This window comes from Phalangium opilio, unplaced genomic scaffold, assembly GCF_054372755.1.
Source record: "Phalangium opilio isolate 3A_F unplaced genomic scaffold, DU_Popi_V2 ptg000105l_1, whole genome shotgun sequence".
NCBI lineage: Eukaryota > Metazoa > Arthropoda > Arachnida > Opiliones > Phalangiidae > Phalangium > Phalangium opilio.
In genome coordinates, this window is record NW_028324207.1 from 3,296,827 (window position 1) to 3,315,472 (window position 18,646).

Sequence of the window (18,646 nt, forward strand, 5' to 3'; positions counted from 1 at the left end):
TTCTCACTTGTTACGACACCATTATCATCAAATACGATGGAAGGTTATTGTTTGGGTGGGCATTCTTGGAATCTGAATTATCGGACCCTTCTTCTTCGACGAGAATATCACTAGAGGCCCTTAATTGGACTTACAGCGTCATGAGTTTAGTAATGCAAAAGACGATTTGCTTTTAGCAGTGATACGAGACATGCGGTTCCACCACATTGGACGGTCAATTTTCGTCAGTGGTTGAACGACTTTCCTAACCGTTAGATTGGCAGAGGTGGACCAATTACGTGGCCAGCAAGATCTCCTGATCTAACTCCCATTGATTTCTTCCTATGAGTCAAGTTTTCGAATCAGTAGAATTACTTTCAAATGCTTGCAAATTTATCGCAAGACCGGGAAAGCCGTTTTGAAAAGTGCCTCAACCCTCGATGGTAGACACATTGAACATTTACGTTGAGGTGTTAACTAAACAGATTAGAAGTTCTAGTTTGAGGCCTAAGTCAAGGCTGGTCTGAGGATGTGCTTTAAAACCTTTTTTTTGCATTCAGGCATATTCGCTACTATTCCTTTTGTACTTTTCCATTTGTACACAATAAAATCTGAACTCAAAAACTCATTTATTTGCACCCTGTATTTGAGGTCTATAATTAAGTATAGTGGTTTGGTATTTTTGGGGGTTGTCCACAAACGAAGGTGTTGGTCCGATTTCTCCTGTGTGTAATATGTGCTTTTGCATTCTTGATCAATTGCTCAATTTCAGAACAATTCCATGGATACGGAGCCACAATCTTGCATGAGGGGAACAGAGTATGAAGATGTTGGGAAGACTGAATTGCAATATGTTCCAATATGCACAAATCCTATCATGTATACATATCAAATAATGATATCTGCCAAAAATCTGACATTCATCGCCGCTCCAATGGGAGCCTTCGACGATCTAAAATCTATTTCGAATGGAGTAAGAAAAAGTTCATTCATTGCTTTTAGTTCTTTTACGAAAAAATTAAGGCAAATTGAGTCAACTTTATTCAAACAAAAGTCCCAGTATACTCGAGGATCTTTAAAGAGTAGTAATATTTAGAAATGTGAAAGATAAAAAAATGCAAGATGGCCAAAGCTTGGGATATAAAACTAATTTCTTATGGCTCACATGAGTCCACATAGCGTTGAGCCCCGTCAAATATGATTAAGAACCCTGACTCGCTTAACAATTATAAATATTTTTACAAATAGAATAATATTTCTGAAGCCTTATAATGAAAATTCTCAAGGTTTAGTATTATAAAACCAACCGACATTGCAAGTTTTATTTTATAAAATACCCACTATCAAGCAGCAGCGCAACTGAATTACCTTTTAATTCTCTCCAAACCCTGTAAGCCTTTTCGCCTTCGACGGTGAGGCAGAGACAGGGCCTCGCTGACTTCCATTAAAGAACAGTAAAAAGGTCAACGGACAAATGAATTTTTTTTGCAAAACAATCACCTGACGACCCCCTCCTCCAATCATTGACGTCAGCAGCTGATGTAAAACGCGTCAAAGAGGAATTATGTTGTGGTTGTAAAGCGGTTCCTTACATTCGGTTAATCTCACTTGTGATTGATTGTGATCCGCCCCGCACCGTTGTTTCCTCAGTTGCCACTCCCGAGAGTCCGAGACCCCCCGATACGTTTTCTAGAACTTTAGAGCGTAGCAATAGGAAGGCGCTACGATTGGTCCAATTGTATCACCTGCCGGAAAGTGGTGAATAACACAAAAATAGGAAAATGCCTTAACACTAATATCCCGGAAAAAAGGAAAACTTTAGCTTTGATTACTGCCACAAGGCTGTGAAGTCAAGAAAGCCTTTTTTAGAAAAAAAACTCCAACAGTCCGCCTACTTCTTCAGAGGCCCTTTAAATTTTACCGAAAAACTGGTTAAGTTACACGCGGCCTTCATAGCTCAAACCGTTTACAAAAGCAGGAGTTACGTGGTCGATATTAGAGTACGACCATTTATATTTGCATATCACCGTTATTCCCTTTTGTTGTTGCGCGTGTATTTTTACTCCATGCCTTTTTTCAGATTTGGATCGGATTAGTTTGCGTCATTAGCGTACTGGTGGCGATTGACATACTGCACATGATGGTGATGGGGCCTCGAAAATCAGTCTTAGCCGTTGCCTCACAAAAATTCATACAATACTTTGGAGCCATTTTGGGAAAAGGTAATGGAAGATCCGCATATGTTAATCACTTCAAACTCTCAAAAGTTTCATTTATCATGAAATCGAGTCAAAAACTCCGTTGCCTTGCGCGTGGCTCATGTTAATATCTCGATAATAGAATAAGGTTTTAACATTTTTAGAGCTAATTTTGATTGAGCTGTCAAGGAGATATAAATATTTGAATATTCTTCCCACCAGATTGTCACAGATTCAGCTTTAAAAATTTAAGTAAAAGGAGAAAGTTGCTTAAGTGTTGAAATATATATTTATTGTTTTAAATAGCCCTGTAACGAGGGGCCCGGGAAAATCTGTGTGCCGATCTTTTTATGGCACACTGACGATGATGTCACGCAGAGGTATTACACTGGACATGTCGGGGTGTGAGTGTGTGTTTCTGTCGCTGTGTTCGCTGTTGGCAAATCGTAGCAAACGTGTTCGCAGTATGCAATTTTCGGCTTCTACTCCCTTAGTTAGGATTAAGATGTACGCAGTGAACAGCTAAGGTTAAGAGAAACATCTGGCCTTCCAATGGCAAGGCTTCCACAAAAGTTTCAAGCAATTGCGGGTTTTCTTAAAAATTTATTGTGAATCAATCGCCTTATATACCCTAAATTTTCCTAAATTGTTATAGAGGCATACGATTGAATTCAAACCTCAACAATAGCTATGTTTCATACGATTTTAGGAACATAGTTTCTTAAAACGATTTATCTTGAAATAAGGTAAATTAATGACGATTACAATAATTCATATCAATTTATGGATTTAGAGTATATAAGGCGATTTATTCTCAGTAAATGATAAGGAAACCTGCAATGACGTGAACCATTGATGGAAGCCCTGCCATTGGGAGGCTAGACCTTTCTCGTAACCCTAGCCCAAAGAGGAGGGAAATAGGGAGATAGAAACGCGCTCTATAAAATCCGCCGAAAAATGGAAAAAATAGGGGAGGGGGGGTAGTAACAAAAATTTCTGGTACGATAAGATTTAGGACGCACTTCTTTCGCGCAAAGCCGGACCTAACCGCCTCTGTCCCTGTCATCCCCTACTAACTGAAATTTCTCTCTTGTATTAAATCCAGTACAGACAAGAGTGTTTGTTATTCAAAATATCTTACTTGTAAACATATAACACCAAATCCTGCAAATGGATCACTATCACCATTAGAAAAATGGCTAGAGCGCACGAAATGATGTTTTTTAATTAAATCCGGAGTAAGGTCTGACCTGCCACAGTTTTTTATCCATTTCACACATCGTTGATGTTTGGTTATAGGTTTTGGAAATGGTTAAAAGTTATACCGTTCATTTTTGGATTACTTGAATACCGCGTATTGCTACTACAATTCAAGTAGCAGCATTTTTTGTGGTAAACCATTTAAAATTACCTCTGATAAATAAATAACTCTTTGCTTAAAAAAGACCACTTGGCTGATAATTTCAGTTAAGCCACGGCTTTTTATTTTTAAAGCGTACGTTTTAACAACGTTTAAACCTAAAACTTTTTCCGAGAAATTTTGGTGACGTAGTAGCCCGAAACGTCAACTGTGCGCGAATAGGTTGCGCGTATAAGAGCCGCGGCGTACCGTACATTTTCCCCTCTTCTCACTACGCATGGATCACGGCTGCCTATGCTGATTCTTTCTCCCTATTTCCCTCCTCTTTGCCTAGCCGATCGCCGAGTAATTCTTAATACTCACAATGATAATGGAGAAGAAGCCAATATTTCTTTCTGCGAACAGGTTGGCTTCGATTTCACAACTACGAACGCGGTGACAGACACACAGAGACACGTCCAGTGTTATACCTCACCAATTGACCTTGTTTTAATTAGATTTTGACAAATTGTTTTAGAATTAAAATGTTTATGTTCGTCATTTAGGTCCGTGCTTTCAAAGACATGCGTGTCATCCTAAAGATACACTATCGGTTCGGTGCAGCGCAAAGTTAATTTCACGAAGAAATGAATAGTGACATTTCATAACTCGAATCTATAACATAAATCGAACTATATCGCCATGGTTATGTCTTGTCAGTTTATGCCTTTCATTCCTGTGTGTACACTCCTTGCCTTTGTTTCTATAGATCATTCAGCTCTAGTATGTACAAAAACTATTTAAAAAGGTGTGTGATTAGCCATTCATTAAGGGCAGAAGCTTATCATAAAATAACAATAGATCAAGAATATTCAGGGTAAATAAAAGGAGATATAATATTCCACTTGACTCGAATAGGTGATATTTTCTTGTTCAAAAATGTATTTAGCATATACGCTTGTTGTATATCATAATAAAAAAAATCTAAGCTTTGTCTATGAAAGGATTTCCACACTAAGCCTGTGACTTGTTTAAAAGTGGGTCCCATTACAATGCATAGAGGGGTGGTGGCTAGCCTCTATGCCAAGCTAATCTACAGCGCCCAATACTAGTTATTACCGTTAACCTCTGCAAGTTTTGATGGAAAGAAGAAACTCCTTTTACCAAGACGGGAGAAAACTAGCAAACTCTACGCAGAAGGATTTGTTCCCTGATTTACACCTGGTGCCACACTCCGGGATCGAACCCGGGGTCCTCTTGCTGAGAGGCGAAAGCTCAAACCGCTACGCCACCCCACTGTAGTAGTATATAAAGTGTATAAAAGTTTCATATATAAGGGTTTTAGGGCGGATAGGTAATGCTTTCAAAGTTAGCGGTGGTTTAGGTTCGAAAATGATTTTATATTTATTTTAAAAAATTTAATCAAAATCCATGGGGTTTACCATTATTAGGTGGTATTTTTTATATTATAACTGAAACACGTTGATCTCGCAATTGTCATTATTCTTGCTTCATACAATAAGGTAAACATACTGAGAGTGAGCTTAATTTTTTCTCTTGTAGGGTTCGATATTCCTTCGTCACAAGCCATTCGCTGCTGCGTTGGACCATTCTTCCTGATAATTGTGATCATCGTCAATTTGTTCAACGGAGTCTTGAAAGCCAACTACTCATCTCAGAAAAGAGAAAATGTCAACAGTGTAACCGATGCCTTGAGATTATCTGATGACATCCCGATTCGATTATATCCTGAATCTATAAATGAGTATGAAGTTTGTCGACGGGTTAGGATTTTATACTTTCTTCTAAGGAGACTTTTAGAGTCTGTCAAATTAATATTCGAATTATTGCAGACGGAAAATGAACTAAGAATGCTCTGCGACAGGGTGCGGGGGCAAGAAAACAAATCCCCTGATATAGAAAACCTATCTAGAGGAAAGGAAGTTTCGTTTGTGGATATATCTATTTTACAGATTTCGAACAGTTACTCAAACATGTATAAAAAACAAATTAATTTGGATCTTTACCTTGGTTCTAACAAGTACTTCGAGAAACCGATGGTTTTTTTCGCAGATGAAAGAATGAATCCTGAAGCTCTGAAATATATAAACCGAAGGTTGGTTTCCTTACTATCCTAATTTCAGTGATGGACAAAGAATGTATTTATGCGAAAATGTCCAAATATTTCTCTCCTACTCGATACGAGTTAACTTAAAGTCCTTTAAAAATAGAATAGAGGCAAGTGGATTCACGTGAGCTTGTCGTAAAGACACTCGAAATACCTTGAAGAATTAATGAAGTCTTGTTTAATGTGAAGCCTATAAAGATGAAATTTACGCTACTGATTAGAGAATTTTAATTTTAATCCTTTAACAATTACAGATTGCGGGCTTTCTTGGAAACTGGCCAAATAACACCGTGGCTACGCTCCCTCAAGAGAGACTACCACATTGAAATGGAACATTCTACGGCTGAGAATGAAGTACATGTACTCAGGTTTAAGGACATCGCTGCGAAGCTGGGAATGTGTGCGGCAATGCTTGGAGTCGCTTCTTTCGTCTTCACCATAGAGATACTGACAATGATCATGTTTCATTAAACACTGAGCGTATAAGAATGTAACCAGGTTATAAAGGGTTTTTAAGACAGGTGATCAAATCCAAAACGATTTCTAAAACACCTAAGTAGTCATAACTATTTAGTTATTGCTTGGTATTGACGATAATATCTAAAACAGTTAATTTGCAAACGAGAGCCATGTTCCTTCCCTTGAGAGCTTATTAAAAACAACCAATCCTTAGTATAGCTATCGCATCTTCCTAGTGGCACTTGCTAATACTGGGGTTAATGCTTTTGGCTGTTCTTCAGGGCCGTTAGGGCTTGAAGATATGACTTGACACCCACCCGTAATTTTAAAAATTCAGCTAGATTCACCATGGTAAAAGTATGGATAAAGAATGCGCGTGAGGAAATTAGTTTTCCCTCTACAGGATAGGCAACTCACTATCTTGGACGACAGCTTATTCTGTATATACTCTGTTACAATATCGGTTGTCAGCACGCGTAAAGCTAAGTATCTATGTAACATAGCTTTGTGCGTGCTGACAAGAGACAATAAACTTCAGGATTTTCAAAATTTAAAATATCCGCGAGTTTTTTTAGCTCGAGTGCACGGACCTCTAGGCATTAGTTTCAAATACGTGTGAAATTGTCTACAGCCCAATACACATATTTCAAACTAAGGCCTAGAGGTCGAAGCACTCGAGCTCAAAAGCTCAAGGATATTTTAAATCCTGAAGATCCTCAAGTTTTTTGTCTCTTGTCAGCATGTACAAAGCTACGTTGCATAGAGACCTAGGTTTGCGCGTGCTGCAACCGATTTTGTAACAGAGTATATATTGAATAAGCTGTCGTTCGAGATAGGGAGTTGCCTATCCTCTAGCGTGAAAACAAATTTCCTCACGCGCATTCTTTATCTATGGTAAAAAATGGCGTTGTTTGTGGTCCAATCCATCCTATATGTTAAATTTACAGCGAAGTTACCATTCGGAAAGTTTAACTAATTTATATTAATTATGGCTCAAACGTTAATCAATGTACACGTAAGTTTAAAAGGTTACTACGTTCCAAGCTTATTGATGGAATTTTCAAGCTTGTTGAACGACAAGGTGGTCTAGCGTTTTCCGTAGTAACAGGTTATGTTGATTTAATGTTACTTTATAAGAGAAAAAACTTTCAATACAAAAATACTACAACTAATTACTAATACAACAAAGCTATTTTTGGAGTTTTCGTGCCAGTTGAAAAAGAAACGGGCCTAGCCTTCTTAGTGCTAACAAGTCAACTTGGTTAATTGCAGTTTTCAATTTATATCTCGTGAAATAGCAACAATTCCGTGAAGATATTCTGTAATGAGCAACGTAAAAAATAGGGAATTTAATGATGTCAAAAAAATGTCACGCTTATAATGGTGATTTTTCGCGTTGTACATCTCTAAACTAATAATGCATAACGTTTCTAAGTTTTCTTAATGATTTTCACATTATTTTAACAACTTCAATGATTAAAAAATATATTGTGCAGTCTTTACATTATTCCATTTAGGCAACGCGTTTACACGCGCCAAGCTCGTTTTCATGTTGAGGTTCGTGAAATACAAGCGATACTAATTACAAAACTTTTAAGCATATTTCTGTTTTGCTTAAATAAAGTATGGTTATTGTTATAGTTGTGAAAATTAGTAAGCTATAGTAACTTTCTGTAGATAAAGTGCTAGAGATAAAAATTGTATTCGCGAATATTTATAAATTACTGTGAGAATACAGTGGTCTGATATAGCGGATCGCAATATTAATATTTTGAATTAATATCTCAGATAAGAAAAATAATCACTTTCTTTTAAAATAAGATTGCACAAAGCGAGAGAAAACAACTTCTCAATTATTGAGACTTAAAGAGGGAAAAATCAAAGATATGAAGAGACGAAAAAGCAAGTTGTCTTACATTGCACAAAGCTTTTATATTGTAATATATTTCGTATTAACAATTTTCTGGTCAGAACTTGAATGTGAAATTAAAACTCTGCTCTCTCGGGTAATGTCAAAAAAAACGTTAAAGTTCATGTTAAAGCATTTTGGGCAAATGTAACTATGGTGAAAAAACGAAGACAAGATTTTTTTATAATATTTCTTTCTTCAAAATCATTTCTCTACACTGAAAAGTTTCAATATCTGGGCCTTCAGTCATTCCATTTGGTTTTCTTATCTTATACTTTTTCTACTTTTATCCACAAAGATGTTTTTTATTATACTATGATAAGCATTTTTTTAAATAATTGATATTTTATAATCATGACTCTAAATTTTAAAACTTTAAAATCTGGTCCTTCAGCAAATTGATTTTTCATACTTAGCTTTTACTTTGAACAAGCTTTTTGACCAAAAAAATCATTTAGTCGCCTGTGTTAAACGTTGAAACTGGATTAGACTCAGAGAGATCGTGACATTATTTGTGGTCACTGATGCCATAAAGTATCCTTGTGACTTACACCTTTAACTGTAAAATATAATTTCCATTTTGACCACGAATCTTACAAAGTATTTTTGACGCGAAATTTTAATAATGCGTAGCGACGCAGCATCTTTGAAGCACTGGTATATTACTCTTAAATATTGATGATCGGTATTAAGACATTTTTGATATAAACCTTCACAATTGTAACCGTAAACAAGTTCTTGTTGCGCAATGCACGTTTTAATTGCATTCTGCAATGTTTTGACTAAATTATTTAGGGAAATTCTCATTATTTTATCCCGGGTCACCTAATAAAGCGTTAAATAGTAAAATGTTACGCAGAAAAATGATTATACAGGGACTTAGAGCGGATCCGACGAACACGTAGTCTTAATATTCACGAGTTTGACACGAGTGGATTAAGCAGCGGCTGCACGATATATTAACGAGCTTATAGGGTCAGTATGAGTAACTGTGGACACTTTTTGCATAACCTTGAATAACTTCCGTTGCTTTTATATTAGACTCAAAATTAAAAAAGCAATGGAGAGAAGCATTCTGAAGACACATTCTCACAAGTTTTCAACTTTTTAAATGGAATACATTTTTCACAAAGTAGAGTTCCCCAAAGGCCGAATTCGTGCTCAACTTTGGACACTTCTATGTAACTTTGGACGCCCCCTTCCTAACTTTGGACACCCCTTCCTAACTTTGGACAGCGAAAAAAGGGTGACTTGGGGACGCATTAGGCGAATCACAATTTCAAAAGTAAAAATATAGGCTTAGGCCGACCTAGACGTATGCCTAAAATATATAAAAAATCAGAAATTTCTTTAAAACAAACTTTATTAAATATGGGGCTACTTATGTAGGTTTTTAGGTATATAGGGCCTAGGCCTATTTAGGCCTACTTATACTTCATTCTTTTTAGGCCTATAGGGGGGAATAAAACGTTTCTTTTTAAGCCCAGTCCTACATCTACTAGGCCTATCGCGAGTTAATTAGTGTTAACAAACGGAGAAATCGGCCAGCATGAAAGTGTCCAAAGTTAGAAATTTGCCCAGGTGTTTTTAAAGCTGAATATTTCGTCGAATTTCCCGCGTAAGACAGTGTTTAAAATACGGATTATGAAGCCAAAAAGTTGCTCTTTCGAATGGATTCTAGTTTGTTCAGGTATGATTTCTCTAATTTTCGTCAAACCTTATTTCCCGGGACCAAAGGGTTGACCCCCGTCAAATTTGGCCGTAATTTAAATGGACGAGTTTGGGGAGTGGGCTAATTTGGCTCGTTACGTAGTCGGATGTTATTCTACGACTTTGAAGTATTTTTTTCTAAATTCCGCACATTCTAAGCTTTAAAATAAGCTATTTCATTATCAATTTGATGCATCCAGTAATTAAATATGATTTTTATAATAAAAGTGTCTAAAGTTGCAGCTGTCCAAAGTTAGGCACACTGACCCTATATCGCAATGTTTTTAAACCATTCCAATTTTTCGAGATGTAAAAATTGGTAGTTGCTCTCAAGAAGCCGTGGGAACATTACGTTTCCTAAAGTTTTTGAAAATCCAGTATATTTCCACCTGAGCTATGATACTGCGTTTGCAACGAGTGAGTGACGTATCAGTTTTCACGAGTAACACTTGGATATCCTCTGACCTGTTTCTCAGTGCATGGTGAAGTTAAAGTGTGCTCACTCTCGAGATTTTACTCCCTCAAATCATTCGTCATTGAATTAGAGAATATCTATAAAATTATACAAAGGTGACATTACCAACTCGACTAAGAATTAACTATGTAAATTTTCTGTTTTAGTGTAAGCCTAATAATAAAGTAGATGTCACCGCGAGAAACTAAAGTATATTAAAACATATAGTAAAAAATAAGTGAGAACCATTAAGGGAATAAAACAATTGGAAACCCTCAGAATATTGGAATAACAAATAATTTCGCTAACTCTCCGTGACTCGGAAAAAGCTTTTACTATTTCGTCTACTAGCAAGAATTTGTTTACAACTTATTAAAAATAACATATAAATATTGTTGATATAATCTTACAACTAAATGAAAAAAAAACCAAATAATTAGTAAATGTCTCTAAATGTAACTGTGGAAAATAAACACTATCCAAAATATGTGTCGGTCTAAATTTCATACTTCAAACTTATATTAAATTAGCTAAAATTTAACAAACTAATAAAACCCCACTTACTTGTTATCATAATTTTTGATACTGCACTCTTACGGCATTTTAGGATTATTTGAAGAATGGATAAGGAGGACATTTTTCAAAGAGTAAAACATTTAGTTTAAATAACTTTAGGTTAGGCCCAATGCTTAAATCAAATGAGATGAGAAGAAACAGCTTCTTTTACGGGCATAGCGATATCTGGCGAGAATTTCTTGTATCATCAGGGGTAAATAACGAAAGGAGTTAAGGATGCTAGTTTCCGTAGTGTAGAATACAGTGGGATCTTGAAATGTCATAGAATTTGTAACTAACGTAGTGCCATCTTTGGAACTGTATTGTAAATAAGACCAGAACCTTAAAAGTTTTGCCTTAAAATCTCGCGCCGCAAGGTATTCTGGGTAAAGTAAAATGGCGGGTGTCGATGTTGTGAAGTCGTCTCATAAATCAACGCAATATAATTATTATATTCAATCGCGAGTAAACAGCGATTTAAAGAAGAAAGATAAGTTAACAATTTGCAATTTGAAGCCGGGGAAATCCTCAAATTGTGTTCAAACTTGTTTTGCCGTAAGTGCGCGGTTACAGAGTCGGCCCAGAGCCAACCCAGCAAACACACTTGACCCCACAGATGTCTTATAAAGACCCAAATCTCCCTTGGCCACCCCATACAAAACAGGTTTTACAGGGACATACCAGGGGTATTAAAAAAAATGGTAATACACCATGTCTTAAAGACATCCCGCAGATATCCAAAAAAACATAATAATACCAGAAGTATATAATACTTCTCTTCGAGAGAAGTGTACCACAAAGCGGGGTAAGTGTAACGTCACTCTTCCCAACATCGGAACATTTAGAGCAAGGTTACTAAACCGAATCACATACACGATAAATAGTTCCCTCATCATTACTCTATTAGCGTTTAAACATTTGGCAAGACGCGCTTGAGCATTTTTGTCCCACGTCAAGAAGAGGTTTGTGGGATAATTTCTGGCGATTTATTGCCAAACAACTATTGAATTCACCTTACGGTGCGATGCCCATTTGTAGTTTGATGAGCGGGAAAGCAAACTAAAAGGGTGAGCCTGGGAAGAATGACGTTACATAACTAATGTATTAAGATAATACAGAGTGGCATCCTTCTTCTATTATCCCCTTCTGATAATACCCATGTCTCAGAGACATTCCAAAGGTATCCAAATCTCTTGGTTAAAATTAATTAATTCACTATATCTTGAACGCATTGGCCACGACCTGATAAAACTTGGGCAATTTTTAACATTATTTTAGTGAAGTAAATTTAACTCTTAAAATTAAAGTACCAAAAACTATCTCGCGGCTGCAACAATTGATTTTGGATTAGCGCATTTACTTAATTAAGATTTGAAAATGACTGTATAATACAGTGGAAAGTTAAATTAATGGGACTATATTTTTTAAATTAAATCCAGCTTATTAATGTATACTTTGTGTATTAATTTGAATCTCGTATCTATTAATTTAGTAACGCCACCTACACTCACTTCGGTCGCGAATATTAAAATGTTGCTAATAATTTCATTTATATTTTCATTTTAATTTGAAAATTAATAATTAATAATAATCTCGTTAATTTTAAAAAAATTAGAAACTTAAAAAATAGCTTTTAATATCAATATTGCATGGGCTAGGTGGCGCGTCGTCAAAAAGAGCGTCCACGTGCTTCGGACTAGAGTCGCTAGCCCTTAGTTCCTCACTTCCTCAACCTCAAGTCTTCGCCTGGTTGACTGGTTTTTGTTCGACGCCATTTTAAAATCTGTATAGTTAATCGTTATTTCCACAGTTGTTAATCTTCTTCGCCGGCTATCATACGTTTCTATCTGTATTTCTTCGCGTCATATCAGGCGTACGTTTGCACTTGAAGTTTTTGATACAATTAAAAGGTAAATTTGCTTTTAATTATTTTATAAGTACGTTGTTTGCTTAAACCTGCTATTTAACTTGAGATATTGGGTGGGCGTCATTTTTGTTGTGGGAAGTTTGATATGGTTTTAAAAACAACATATTTTAGTCAAATTGAAAGTACTCCCGTGAGTCCCGTCCAAGTTTTCAAACAGGCTAGTTGTTATAATAACATTAAGGCTGCAGTTCTTCGCTCTAAGCTGAGTAAACAGCCGGTGCTACCGACGTCGAGTCTCGAGCCAGTTCCCAATCTGGTTGCTAAACCTAGGCAATATTTCTTAGTGGCTGTTTAGTTCTTTATAATTTATTCTGAGAAACTACTTTTTCAAATTACACATTAGCACGGCTCAGGCTAGATTTTAAAACATTAACGTTTGCTATCGTTAATATTGTGGTAGAATGCCGAAAGGAAGGTACAAGCTGATATCGACATTGTCTTCACGACATCGATCCAGGCTAATTCGTAACATTACAAATGAAAGTCATCAAGACACGATTTTTCAATACGAGGAAATAAATGGAGGCGATGCTGGTGGTTTGGTTTCAAATGAAAGACCGGATATACATTTTGAATGTAATGATCTTAATAGCGAAGACGGTAGTGGTAACGAAGATATGGCAAATGAAATTAGTGACTGCTCTACAGAAAGAGAGGATGGCGTTGGGGCACTTGAGTTCGAAAATTGCGAAGAAGACAAATTGAGCGATGATAATACTGATTTTATCCCAAATGATGATGATAATGATTTCTTTGAAAATCTTCGCGGTACTGATGCCGATAATTTAAGAGCAAACCTAGCGAGATGGGTGACGTGTTTTGGAATCAGTAAGAATGCTGTAAGCAGTCTACTTAAAATTTTGAATAAGCACAGTTGTTTTAAAGAACTTCCCGGAGACTCTCGAACATTATTACAAACACCTAGATCTTCGATTGTTGAATTGATGCCTCCTGGTCATTACTTTCATTTTGGACTAGAAGCCGGTATTCGTTTCATGATCAGCTGTCAGCCCGATCATGCTTCAACGGTTTCAATATTGAAAATATTGATTAACATAGATGGTTTACCTATAGGAACAAGTGCCACCAGTAACTTTTGGCCAATATTGGGTTCAATTTCTTCAGTGCCGAACTCGAAGCCCTTCGTTATAGGCCTATTTCACGGATTGAGCAAACCTAAATGCTCAGATCAATATTTATCTTCATTTATAACCGAAGCCTCACTTCTAGTAGAAAACGGTCTAATAATAAACAACACACTAAAATCGGTCAAAATATTAGGGTTTGTATGTGACACTCCGGCGAGGGCATTTATTCGTAAAGTTAAGGGACATAATGGTTACTATGGTTGCGACAAATGCACTCAAGCGGGAGTTAGACGTAGAAAAAGACTGTTTTCCTTCAGTTGAAGTTGATCTACGAACAGACGCTAATTTTAGAAGTAAATCTCAAGCAGGTCACCACCACGGAACGAGTATTTTAAAAAATTTATCAAACATTGACATAGTCGATGATTTTCCATTAGATTATATGCATCTCGTTTGTTTAGGGGTTGTGAAAAAAACATTAAAATTATGGATGGGGAGCGAAGGTAAAAACTCTCTTTATAAATTTAGGCCCGATCAGATTATGGAGGTTTCAACTCGCTTAGAATCTTTAGCTGCAGTAACGTGTACGGAATTTGTGCGCAAACCGCGGTCGTTGAAAGATGTCGACAGATTTAAGGCCACTGAATTTCGTCAGTTTTTGCTTTATTCAGGCCTTGTAGTTTTGCGTAATGTTCTTCCTAAAGCTCACTACGAACATTTTAGAACGTTACACGTGGCAATTCGTATTCTAGCCACACCCCAGCAAACGGTTGAAATGTTAGATTTCGCTGATAAATTACTCAAGTATTTTATTCAAATTTATGGCATTATTTATGGCAAACATCTAATTTCGTACAACGTACACGGTTTACTACATTTAGCTAGGGATTGTACCAAATACGGCCATCTAGATGCCTTCAGTGCCTTTCAGTTTGAGAATTATCTTTATACTTTAAAAAATAAAATTGCCAATACTGGCCACGCGTTAAAACAGGCAGTTAATCGCATTACAGAAGAAAGGCGAATTGACAGTGGGTTAAAAGTTAAGACTGAGATTTCATTTCACATGGCCCATGAAGATGGACCACTTATAGAGGGGTGTAGTGACCCTCAATACAAAAAGGCTATACTGTTTGACTTTCAACTTTCGACCTCAAAACGTGATCAATGCTGCATCTTAAAGGATTCTTCAATCGTGACCATTGAAAATATCGCTTGTCACGAAAATGATTTATCGAAGAAGTTTATAGTTGGAAAAAGATTTTTGACCGTAGAAGACTATTTTATAACTCCATGCCAATCATCCAAAGTCGGTTTCTACCGAGTTACACAATTATCGGCTCTAATGAAATGGTCTATTTCTGAAGTTATAGCGAAAGCTATCAAGTATCCGATAAATGGTTCAAATGCGTTTGTCGTAATGAGACTTCTACATAATACTACTGAATAAAAGGTAGGGCGTAGATATTGTTGAAATTTAAACGCCCGATACCTCTACGAATTTTTAATATTGCATCACTAGGTTAAACTAATTAATAAAAAAAAAATTTACAGGCAGCTAGATGGGCCGTGGCTTCAAAACTATAGAATTTATTAATGGAGTAACGGGAGTAGCGGTAGTTCCAGAATCTTGGATTTATGCGGAAGATCTCCAAACCAAATGTTACTGGCCAGGCGACAAAGTTGCCACACGCTTAGCGAAAAAAGAAACGCCACCAGTTATTGAAGAATGGGAAACTTACGAAATCAAAATAATTTATACCTTGGGTAAATATTTTAAATTTTGAATTTCGTTTTTATAATATTTTTATGATAATCGTTCAATTATTTCAGAAACATACGCGGAAGCCAACAAGAAGATGGTAAAATATGTCAAAGATACTGACATATCGGCAAGCGAATATGAAACTGGACCCGGCAAAAGAAAACTAAAGAAAACATTAAAATGTGTTAAGCCAAGTGAAGTTGTGTCGGAATCTGAGGATGATGAACTACAGCCAGAGTCACACCAAAAAATCCCCGAACTTCCTGTTCTTAATTCAGTGATCACATCTACTTTGAATAGGAAGGGTAGGATTTAAGAAAAATAAATCTTTAAAAATAAAATAATAATTTATCTCTTAATTTAGACAAAATTTCACGTGTAAACGCCGGACACAAGGCCACTGAATCCAGAAGAAATGGTAAGAATTAAGGGTCATCTCCTAAAGCTCTTTGTAGTTTAATTTTTAATAAACATTTCTGTATCTAGATCCTAGTGATAAATATTCCCGCAACCAGTCACAAGGTCATGATCTTCCAAGTTATGAAAAAATAATTCCTTTTGACAGCTTAAGTGATGGTATTTTCTACTTAGAATATCGATGTGAAAGCACTTCACTAATAATATATTTATATTACATTCTTGTTTTAGTTTCAGAGAAAAGTAATCTTCACCAAACTTCTCGTATCACTCCAAAATATTGTGAGCAGAATACTTCCAAGATCTTTCAACGTGGACATTCATCAAGGAAGTTTGATCGCAGAGGCTCTCCAAGAACTTCCGATCGCGGAGACTCTCCAAGAACTTCCGATCGTGGAGACTCTCCAAGGACTTCCGATCGCGGAGGCTCTCCAAGGACTTCAAATCGCGGAGGCTCTCCAGGGACTTACGATCGCGGAGGCTCTCCAATGACTTCAAATCGCGGAGGCTCTCCAGGGACTTCAAATCGCGGAGGCTCTCCAAGGACTTACGATCGCGGAGGCTCTCCAGGGACTTCCGATCGCGGAGGCTCTCCAGGGACTTCAAATCGCGGAGGCTCTCCGAGGACTTCAAATCGCGGAGGCTCTCCGAGGACTTCCGATCGCGGAGGCTCTCCAAGGACTTCAAATCTCGGAAATTTTGCAAGGATTTCCGATCACGGAGGCTCTGCAAGGACTTCCGACCGCGGAAATTTTGCAAGGATTTCTGATCGTGGAAATTTTCAAAGGACTTCCGATCGCGGAAATTTTGCAAGGATTTCTGATCGTGGAAATTTTCAAAGGACTTCCGATCGCGGAAATTTTGCAAGGATTTCTGATCGTGGAAATTTTCAAAGGACTTCTAATAATGGAGGCTCATCAAGAACTTCTGATAGTCAATACCCACACTCTCCATGGATTTCTGATCGCAGTTTACTAGAACGCGGACATGGCTCTTCAGAAAAGTCTGAACATAGACGATATCAAGAAAGAGCTCTACAAGAACAATTCCCTGAAGTATCTGGACGGAAACAGAACCCAGAAGTATCTCGACGTAGAGCGTCTACGAAAACATCTGAACGTAGGTCCCCAGAAATATCTAGCTGTAGACAGTCCCCAGGAATGTCTCGACAAGGACAATCCCCTAAAACTTATGAACATAGATACTCGCTGAAGGTGGTTCAACCATCAAAAAACAGTAACTCAAAATATAGAGGTAATTTTTTGTGATTGCTGTGGACTGGAGGGAAATTTGTGTCTGGTAAAAGTATTGGTAAAAATTGTTATACTTGAATTTTACTGAAATATTTGACTAAGAAAAATGTACAACTATAATTAGATCTAGAGAAATTGTACTTAGAATATTTTACTAATACTTTTTGAAAAGTAATATTATAATATTTCCCACCAGATATCATAACTTTTATGAAATTTCTTTGGCAGGTGAACTTAACGGCTCGAAGGATAATGGTTCAAATGGAATGCTTAATACTTTTAACGAATGTAAGTATTGTATTTTAAAGTACACCCTTATTCACCAAATATTGGCTTTGGTGTTCGTAACACATTTTCTGATTTTAAATCACTTCTATAGCATGGTGCCGTAACGTTAACAGAAATCAGGAAATCAGTAAAGCAAATCAAAGGCATATGCTGGAGATTTTGGAAAGCATTCTAATGAGCGTGCACAGTAGCAACCAGTCAGTTACCGTATCTGTGGAAGAAACTAATGAGATTCAAGAGACGTTTGGGTTTCCTTTAACGACTGAAGGGGAATTGAATTTATTGGAAGACGCCCTAAGCTCAGTTGAGAATGTTACTAAATTAGTAGGTTGATCTTTTATATATTGTTTTTTAACTATCTTTTAAGTTATTGATTTAGCATGCAGTATACGTTAACACCAATTAATTTTTAATTGTTTTGTATTGAAGAGAGGATACTTAAAACAATTCGGTGGTGTTACTCTTTACGACTGTGTAAAACGAATTTTTGGTCACGTTTTCATCGATGATTTTGCAAGGGAATACAGCTGGGCGGGAAGAAAAGGAAAACGCGTTTTGATGAATTTACGTCTAATCAAAATAATAATTGGTGAGACAATTTAACCTAATTTCCTTTGGCTAAAATTCAGAGAATTAATTATCTGTTTCTTTTACAGAAACGATTCTAAGTTTGAAAAATTTCAGAGAATCAACCCTGACTGAAATAGAAAAGAATGTCAAGTCTTGGTTTGCGCACGCTGCGGACAGAGTGAAATCGAAAGCTGAAGCAGCTTCCAAAAGAAATACACCGCGATAGTTGAAAATTCATGTGTTCACTCAATTTAATGAAATCACTTTTTAAATTGCGCTAGACGTTATTCAACTGTTTTATGCTGAATAAAATTAATTCTTAACTTGTGAATTCTCGTGAATTAATAATAATAATAATAATAATAATAATCTAAGCTTGGTCTAGGAAGGGATATCCACACTAAGTCAACTCGCGACTTATTTACAGGTGGGTCCCTTTACAATGCATAGAGGGGTGGTGGCTAGCCCCTATGCCACAGCTAACCTACAGCGCCCTATACTAACTATTACCGTTAACCTCTGCAAGTTTTGATGGAAAGGAGAAACCGGGTTAGACCGCGGAGGAAAACTCCTTTTAACAAGTGGGGAGAGAACTTGCAAACTCTAC

The 18,646-nt window shown here is 36.7% G+C and overlaps 2 protein-coding genes across 2 annotated transcripts; both read left to right on the forward strand.

The window, feature by feature from the left end:
- Positions 1-12,555: 12,555 nt before the first annotated feature.
- LOC149625326 (uncharacterized) lies at positions 12,556-14,111 on the forward strand. Its single transcript, XM_089851738.1, has 2 exons — positions 12,556-12,641; positions 13,059-14,111. Exon 2 carries the CDS (start codon positions 13,060-13,062, stop codon positions 14,065-14,067), a length of 1,008 nt encoding a protein of 335 aa, XP_089707864.1. The 5' UTR covers positions 12,556-12,641; position 13,059; the 3' UTR covers positions 14,068-14,111.
- Positions 14,112-15,080: 969 nt separating this feature from the next.
- Positions 15,081-18,370, forward strand: LOC149625327 (uncharacterized). The gene is made up of 10 exons (XM_089852133.1): positions 15,081-15,199; positions 15,301-15,513; positions 15,580-15,816; positions 15,876-15,929; positions 15,998-16,087; positions 16,160-17,182; positions 17,410-17,469; positions 17,561-17,793; positions 17,899-18,058; positions 18,126-18,370. Exons 2-10 carry the CDS (start codon positions 15,309-15,311, stop codon positions 18,263-18,265), a joined length of 2,202 nt encoding a protein of 733 aa, XP_089708259.1. The 5' UTR covers positions 15,081-15,199; positions 15,301-15,308; the 3' UTR covers positions 18,266-18,370.
- Positions 18,371-18,646: the final 276 nt, after the last annotated feature.

Excerpts from the sequence above, each read along its gene's own strand:
- LOC149625327 (XM_089852133.1), top strand. The coding sequence starts at position 15,309 with ATGGGCCGTGGCTTCAAAACTATAGAATTTATTAATGGAGTAACGGGA. Across the intron at positions 15,514-15,579 it reads CAAAATAATTTATACCTTGG|AAACATACGCGGAAGCCAAC; the intron begins GTAAATATTTTA and ends CAATTATTTCAG. Across the intron at positions 17,183-17,409 it reads CAGTAACTCAAAATATAGAG|GTGAACTTAACGGCTCGAAG; the intron begins GTAATTTTTTGT and ends TTTCTTTGGCAG.
- LOC149625326 (XM_089851738.1), top strand. The coding sequence starts at position 13,060 with ATGCCGAAAGGAAGGTACAAGCTGATATCGACATTGTCTTCACGACAT.